General features: G+C 43.7%; 3 protein-coding genes across 3 annotated transcripts; 2 read left to right on the forward strand and 1 right to left on the reverse strand.

Moving 5' to 3' along the window:
• Positions 1-424: 424 nt before the first annotated feature.
• LOC120451376 lies at positions 425-1,218 on the reverse strand. Its single transcript, XM_039635031.2, has one exon. It carries the CDS (start codon positions 1,112-1,114, stop codon positions 527-529), a length of 588 nt encoding a protein of 195 aa, XP_039490965.1. The 5' UTR covers positions 1,115-1,218; the 3' UTR covers positions 425-526.
• A 382-nt stretch (positions 1,219-1,600) lies between these two features.
• On the forward strand, positions 1,601-3,097 carry LOC120458861. The gene has a single exon (XM_039646691.1). It carries the CDS (start codon positions 1,782-1,784, stop codon positions 2,985-2,987), a length of 1,206 nt encoding a protein of 401 aa, XP_039502625.1. The 5' UTR covers positions 1,601-1,781; the 3' UTR covers positions 2,988-3,097.
• A 3,540-nt stretch (positions 3,098-6,637) lies between these two features.
• Positions 6,638-7,246, forward strand: LOC120458707. The gene has a single exon (XM_039646453.1). It carries the CDS (start codon positions 6,702-6,704, stop codon positions 7,086-7,088), a length of 387 nt encoding a protein of 128 aa, XP_039502387.1. The 5' UTR covers positions 6,638-6,701; the 3' UTR covers positions 7,089-7,246.
• Positions 7,247-8,356: the final 1,110 nt, after the last annotated feature.

Here is an 8,356-nt window from a genome sequence, read left to right on the forward strand (position 1 = left end):
AGCGAATGTAATTGCGTTTATTTCCTTTTTTAATGACAATATAAACTTAGTGTTACTTCCCATAACACTATCATCACAAGAGTTGCTAAAGGCCAGCAGAAAAATCGGAAGCCACTAGAGAACCTGTTACAACCCCTTCGCCACACATGCTCCTCACCAGGAAGGAGTCAGCTGGGTGGAGCTGGGAATCCACTTTCAGTGGCACATGTGTGCGCTGGAACGATTACAAAATGCTGAAAACGGAATTTGCAAAATGTCACGTCGTGTGTGACGCTCGTTGGCAACTAAGACGGAAATTTACCACTAAATGACGACCAAACCCCCGAAACGAGGTGCCACTGCCACGGGGCGGCAACCTCAGAGCTCGATGAAGTGCAAAATTGAAAGCCCAGACGAGCTACTGCATATCAAGAGAGCTGTATACTTCATGGTAGTTGTGCAGTACATATATTGACGGAAACAAGTTTAAATCAATCCACAAATAATTTCATTAATTGTCCAAACACAGTTACAGGGGTTTGGCGACTCAATCGGTAAGACTCCAGCCAAAGGAGTACGGCTTGTTGGCATCCATTGGCTGCATCATGGCATAGCCGTCCCAGCCGCTGGAATCACCACCCGCATTCGTTGGCAAATTGTAGTAGCCGTGGGTGCCCATGGCGGTTTGCATTTGCTGCCGCTGTAGAATCTGCGCCTGCAGCGGTTGCATCATCGCGTTGTTGCTGGACGTCGAGTGCTGCTGGGCCATGACTGGGCCAGGACAACTCACAGAGCTCTGCTGGCTCGGCTTGGAGTTGTATGGGGGCGCAGGAAATGGGTTGCCCGTTTGCTGATATCTTCGGTATTGTACAATGGGCTTGGGGCAATGGGTAGGGGGCGCCTGAGGCAGCACCTGCTGCATCTGCATACGTTGTGGCACTACCTGCTGCATCTGCATGCGCTGTTGCAGTGCAGCCTGATGAGCGCCCAGGGGCGGCTGCATGGGCACTCCGTCCACCAACACTGGATAGACTTTCCCGCCGAAGACGAGCCCGCTGCCATAGGTGACCATGCCATTCTGGGGCACTTGCGGTGCAAGTCCTTCTTGGACAGTCGATTGCTTTGGACTTGTCATTATGATAGTGTGTGTGCCTCTGTTTTCCTCACTTGTATTTCCGTAATTGAATTTCAGCAACCTGACTCCGAAAAGTTGATCGAAATACTGGCGAGAGATTTGAATAGATCTGACAAAAAACTCTCGGCATTCTCTTGAGAATCCCTCGGCCTGCTAATTACTGTGGCTTAACTCGGAGCAAAATCTAATTGAGACCTGCACCCTATTATTTCATGAATAAAAAACACACAGCCCCTTAGACCTTATCATCACGTACACTCCGGATTGATAAGCTGTCTAAGCTGAAAAGGAATCAGGAAGCATTTTTAATTAAGCCGACAGTAGAACTTGAAGATGGCAGCCAAGATGTACAGAGATAAAAAATGCAAACAAAAAAGGGCAAACGAGATTACTAGGATGTCTGATAACAATGTGAATTCAAGGAGCATACCTTTAATGTATAGATAATGATTGCCTTCATGGAACTTTTGTAGACTAGTACAAACTGCGTTTTGTGTCAGTTCGTTTCAGATGTCTTAAACGAAAAGCCAATCAAAAATTACAAAAAAAAAATAAACAATTTGGCCTACCGATACGAAGACTGGAAATTACCGCGTCCTGGCCCATACCTTCTAAAATTGATCCCGACACAGGTTAGTTTTTGCAATTGGCAACCTGTCTGCCTAACATGTTTCCCGATGACTTCGACGTTGAGCCCTTCAATCCATTCAATGTGGGACCGCCCAATAGTGGCTCCCGATCTGAATTCAAAATACCGACCTGCGTTACGTATCCGCCACCGGTTTTCGTACCCAAGTCCGAGTACTTGCAGCCATCCAAGGAGTTGCTTGCCGGGAAAAGCAATCAAAGTATAGGACAGTCCAGAATCGGTGAAGTGGACATTTCCAAGGCCATTAATGAAGAGATGGCCGTGGCCAAGAAGCAGGCCGCTGCACTCAATGAAAAAGACCGCATTGATGCGGGTGGTGTCTCAAAGACGAAACTCTCCCAGGACTCCCAATCAAAGGAGGCGGTTTCAAAGGACTCTTTGCGCACCTTAATGCCAGTAAGGTCGCCAACTGACCGACAGTTCAGTGGTGAGGGTAGAGGCAATTCCAAATTAACCATTTCAGAATCCAGTGCGGCCTCCAAAACGAGCTGCACGTATAAGCAAAGTCAGGCTAACATGGCCTCAAAGTCTTCGAACATAACATTAAAACAATCTGCAATTGCCAACAGCATATCCTCCAATACCAGCCTCACTCCGAAGTCAGTTCTGAAGTCAGCCCATTTCCCAGAAGCAGCCAAAGTTTCCTCTACCACAATGAAATCACAAGTGTCAAATAAACCATCTGAAACCGGAACTCAGCACTGCTCGAACTTAAAACCTGCTGACTCAGACTCTAAAGAATCCCTAAAATCGGAAAAACCAAAGCATTCCCATTTGAAAGTGCAGGAATCGCAGAAGAAAACATTGCAAGAATCGCAGAAGAAGTCTTTGCAGGAATCGCAGAAGAAACCTTTGCAAGAATCGCAGAAGAAGTCTTTGCAAGAATCGCAGAAGAAAGTTATGCAAGAACAACTCCCCTCTGATATTGTCAGCAAAAATGCGAAGCAAGACTCTTGGAGCGATCGAACTCATTCGAAGACGAACAAATCAAATGTCCTACCTGAATCCAAGGATGGTCCCAGCTACATTCGGTCGGAAACGGCTTTATCCTACAGACAGTCCTTGAACCAGCAGGCTGCCGAAATGGCGGACCGCTTAAATGCCGGAAATGAAAACTTTAGGCGCTACAATTCCGTGGCACGGAATCACTCGATCAAAGTACCTCAAAGACTTTGTGATGGGGACCGCATGACTTTCTGGTTCAGCGATGCTGTTCTCTCCTAGAAACACATTTCCTTGCCAAACAAATCCTTAGTTCATATTTACTGAGAACTACTAGCTGTTGAACAGAGAAATTTAAACGAAAATTAAAAGTTTTTACATTTAACATACAATTTCCCAACTATACTGTTTGGTTAACGAGTTTGGTTAAAGAGAAAACTAACCTGATTTGCGGTCCAGCATTTTTTTCACCGATGTTCAGTGTCATTAATGCAAATGCGCTAAAAATTTGCGGTCACTACGTTCTGCATGAGTTGACCCATAAAATATGCAAAAAAGGTGAGCTCAATTTTGCAAACTCAATGCGGATGCAAAAAAGGAATAAAAGGGGCGATTCAATCCAATTCAGTATATTACGGAAATGTATACATTTCATTACATGTTAAATAATATAGGATACAACATGGGGAGTTTTGTACCAATGCAAACTTATACGATAATTCTTATTAATTTTCAGAATTCAACTAAAATATTTACTGGTAGGTAGAGAAAACTGCTACGCTGACTTTTTGTTTGCAATATCCCATTAATGAGGACAATGCGGTCGAGCGTTTTGTTTGGGGTATTGTGGTTAATTTTACTTTATTTATTACAGCGCAGAATGCTAATTGCAGCTGCCAGCGGAGGCCGACAACAATGTTAGTTTGCAGTTGCCCAGCTGCCTAATCAGCGTCAGCATTTTGGCCAGGAGCGGAATCGGGGAAACGTGGTTGTAGGGCCAGGAAAAGCGGGAGGAGGGGTCGAACAATTATAATAAATGCCTGTGGCTTACATTTAATTGCATGTCAATTTGTAAGCCGATGGCTGGCTGGCTGGCTGGCTGGCCCAAGAACACTCGTCCGTAAGTAGGCCACAATAAATGAGGCGAGTGGGAGTGGGTGGGATATATTTATATGGAAATGCGGGGATTTTTATGCTTGTACTTGTACAATAAAGGAAACAACTGCAATAATGGCGCAAGGCGCATAAAGTACCAGAAATAATAGCAACAAACAACTTTGCTGGAGTGCAAAAACCAAAAACGAAAAACGAAAAACGACAGCCACGACAGCAAAGGCTTCGTTTCGTTTCGCTTCGAAATGAAACAAACGCTGTGAGGAAAATATATTTAATACGAAAAGTTTTGCAATAACGGAAATGAAATGGAAATGGACGCGCGCCAATAGACATAAATGCGAGTGAACCTAAGTATATGTGAGCATTTTTCGTGTCTGTGTGCCAACAAATACCCAGGATACCAGGATACAAATAGGACACGGCAGCCGGAGCTGCCAGCAACTACAAAAACCACAGTCTCAGTGCCCGGCCGTGTAAAACAAAAGCGCCATCGCACAATGCAAAAACAAACAGCGAAAGCCAACACGGATCTCGAAAGTAAAACTAACAACAATATCCGCAAAAAGCAATTGCACAAAGGCAAAAGTGGCAGCGCCATCAGAATGTGGGCTGCAACATTGCGCCTATAAAGAGCGTAAAATATTAAAAAAGGTGGAAATATGTAGGCGGCGGTTTCTTTAGAAATATTCGCAAAGTAATTTGTGCCCTGTTAAAAAGTGGGAACCCAGCGAATCAGTTTGAATAGTTGCGAACGAAAGCGCTGCCTCAATTACAATCTACAGATAGTTTATGATTATCCAAGGATTGCGAAACAAATTGTTGTATAAAAGGTATCATAAAGTACTACCTTTATTAATAAATAATAAATTCAGTATCTATAATATATTTTAAGGCATTCTAAGAATGCATTCTACGGAATTCCGCAAATTTATGCGTCTTCGTATTGTGTAAGCCCAACATGTTCTTGTGGATGGGTAAACAATCTTATGCTAATTAATTGCTGCTCTTGAAAGGAGTAAATCCACAGACACACACTTCGGCTAAACACACTTCAAAATGTCGCAGTGCAGATATAAGCAAGGATATGCATAGGCTGGCTTATGCGCAGAAACTCCAGGACCCACTTTTTGTGTCCGGCCCACACTGCGTATGCGTAATAAAATTGAATTAACGCACCCTCTGACAAAAGGTCGCCTAAGGCAATAGTAGTATGCCGTAAATATTGCTCCACGTTTTCGAGTGTGAGAGCAAGTGTGGGATAGGGCCAGTATTTTCTCTTAATATAGACATAAACTCCAAACTTTGACTGCCCTAAGCAGGTTAAGTTTCGCCCTAATTATGAACTTATAAGACGACCGCCTCCCATTGATATGAAAGCTGGCCGGCTAATCATAATGCAATTTTTGATTTCATGTTTATTTGACAGCTTCAAAGGGAAATGCGTCGCTGGCCTGCAGCTGAAAATTAGTTGGCTGCTTTTAATAATCAGTGTGAAGTGCCACAATTGAATTTAGTTTGGCCAAGTCATAGTTCTAGATAAGCTCAATGCAGGGCGAATCATAATTGGTGTGTACAATTTACTAAAAACCAAACACTACTTTGTAATTGCGTTGGCAAATGCTCCAGTGGCACGTGCGCAATTTTCCCACAGATCTGAGTTTTACTTATGGATTTAAATATTTAAAGTGCCTGCTGTTTTTATGGCCACTATTCGCAGTTTTAATTAAGCCTAAATGCAGTTGATTAACAAATTCAATTTGCATGCCGGCGACGGCGACTGCGACTGCGGTCGAGCGTGAATTTTTCGCCGATGCAGCAAGACTTGCATAATTATCAGTGAGGCATTAAAACATTTACATTATTATCTGCAGAGCATTCCGTTAAAATTGAATTTATAATTTGCATAATGATAAATGAAGAGCGCTTTTAACAGCGACTACAAATCAAGGCGGCCAAATGGCAAAAGTGAATTCAGAAGAGCGGCGTCAAGTCAGCGGGAAATGATTCATGGTCCCATTGTGAGGCGGCTCCGGCTCTGATTTCGTAGTGAAAGTCGACCGAGTCATTTGTCGTCATAACTTTTGTCATTAAAAGCTGAGGGGGCGGGATGGGGTGCCACGGAGACTGGGCGTGGCCGTTACGTGCCGGGCGGACAAAGGCAGTCAGTCCTTCACTCCACCGCCTCTCGTCTCCCGTCTCTCGTCTCCCGTCTGTGTATGTGTATACATTTTTCATAACATGCTAAACTTATGTGGCTGTGTTTGTGCTTCTCTCAGGACAGCCAAGTCACGTTCCTTAATATGTCTGTGTATGCGACCGCCTGGATAAGTGTCCACGTTGCCTCATGTGTGTGAGTGGGTGTGTGTGGCTTCGAGTCTAACACATTTTTAATTTATTTTCATCCGCCTCCCGTGCACTGTGGTGTGGATTTAGCCACAGCCTCAAGCACCGGGTTAAGAGCCTTCCTGAACCCTTGAGTGCTGGTCAGGCGCAGGAACAGTCGCAGTTACAGGATGAGACTAAGGCTCAGTAGCAGCCCAAAACTGAATCCTTGGGAGCTGTCTGACCAGAAAGTAAACAATTCACACTCAAGCGTCCTTTGACTTTGTCTCAATGTCCTCGCATGCCATTGATTGCTGAAAATTAAGTTCAGCTTTCCATTACATTGCTCTAATCTTCTTAACTAAAAAAAATGCATACATTTCTTAATAAATTCTATTAACTTCGGATATGTTGATATTAGCCTCCAGTATATTTTCCTAACTTATAAAGCTACATAAAACAAAAATCGTAGTAAGGCATGCGGTGGATTTTAAGTTTATTTCATTACTATTACCCACACGTAATAGAATATATCTTGAAAAAAGTCATATTTCAAATATGGATAAGATTTTTGGGAAAATTGTTCGCTTCTTTTCCGTGGCGTCTACTTTTATACTCAATAAACTGTTGTTTTACGGATTGATCCTTGGACTGTTGATCCTATTTCTGATTCGAATTTTCATGATGGAGCGCCTCCAACGATTGAAGGCGATAATTTGGAGGAGCCTGTCCGAATACGAACACGAATCTGAGGCAGACGATGAAGGACACATAGATGATGAGTTCCTATTCAGAGACCTCAATCCAGAGCAGAGTGTCGAGTTGCATCGCCGGCAGAGATTGGAAGCAGCAGCTGCAGTATTGCGAAATGTGGCAGATAAGGAGTGTTCCCATAAATGCACCGAACCAAGACGAAAGAATACAGAACCTATAAAATCAAGATAAATGAGGGATAGTTACAGAATGATACCATTCAACGCGAATTGTTAAAAATAACACACTGAGGCAGTGCAGCTGGATCTTGCTGACTTACCATAACCGAATATCCAAACATAATGAACTAAATACAATCCCATGCCCAGTCGTAATCCTTTGAAATTAATTTGCTGCCATTGCCTTCACGTCTGGGGTCTTACAATTCCGTTGGCCATTTTAATTGGTTTGCGAGCACATAAGCCGGCCTTAAGTCGCCAGGTGGAACTGTAGCAAGGGTAAAAACGGCTATAAATATTTGTTCAGCTGGCTGGACCCAAGTCCCAGAAAAGGGGCAGTTGACTGGAGGCCTGGCCAACTGCGGCGAGTGGAAGGCGCTTAAGATTAAAAAGCGTCACGGGCACTGGATGCGATGGCAAAACCACAAAGCAAACACAAACACAAATAGAGATGAGAGGGTTTGAGGAGGCTTTAATGGGGGTTCGTGGGTGCCGCAGTGAAAACAGTGGTAAAATAAATATGTAAGTTATAAGTGAGAGGATAGTCGAGGTTGCAAGTACCCTACGAGAATGTATATCAATAATCTTTGCTGCAAGCATCATAACATAAAAGGGTTAGCTATATGAAGCTTTATATATTATGACATTTTATAGTATGTTTTAGGGTAGTTCTAGTGCATGCAGGGTATCAGCCAGGCGACTAACCTTACTCCAGTGGTGCCCACATGTCCAATAGCAAACATTTTAAAGTTCAAAAGAAGGTCCTTAACCTGCAGCCGGGGGCGGATTGCACTTGCACTCACGTACATCACTCGCAGCTGATGTTGCCGCTGCTCTTGTTGTTGATGTGGCTGGTGTTGCAAGAGTTGCTGCCACTGCTGCTGCTGCTGCCTTTGTGAGGTTGCAACTGCAGCTGCTGTGGGCTGCTAAATGAAGTGAGTGTCAACACAAATGCAAACAAATGGGAGGAGCGCATAAAGCGAAAAGTAAAAGGCGTCGCAAATCAACAGAGGACTTCCATCAAGTCAGGCGACAGGAGTGCCACGCCCCTACGCTCCTACGACCACTAGTGACTCTCCATTTCGACTTCAACTCCCCGGCCAGACAAATGAGGTCAGTGCTCCGGGCTAGCACTCCCATTGTTGTTTAGTTTTAATAATATTAATGCACACTAATGTGGAAAAAAAACATTTAAATATATCTCGTTGAGCTGTGGCCACAAAGGTATTTTAATGAAAGTTCTCAGGGAAGGCAAAGTGCTGTTTCTGTTAAAAAAAATAG

The sequence above is a fragment of the Drosophila santomea genome, chromosome 2L (genome assembly GCF_016746245.2).
Source record: "Drosophila santomea strain STO CAGO 1482 chromosome 2L, Prin_Dsan_1.1, whole genome shotgun sequence".
NCBI classification, from domain to species: Eukaryota; Metazoa; Arthropoda; class Insecta; order Diptera; family Drosophilidae; genus Drosophila; species Drosophila santomea.

Bases quoted from the DNA above. Each gene is read 5' to 3' on its own strand.
- LOC120451376 (XM_039635031.2), bottom strand. From the start codon at position 1,114: ATGACAAGTCCAAAGCAATCGACTGTCCAAGAAGGACTTGCACCGCAA.
- LOC120458861 (XM_039646691.1), top strand. From the start codon at position 1,782: ATGTTTCCCGATGACTTCGACGTTGAGCCCTTCAATCCATTCAATGTG.
- LOC120458707 (XM_039646453.1), top strand. From the start codon at position 6,702: ATGGATAAGATTTTTGGGAAAATTGTTCGCTTCTTTTCCGTGGCGTCT.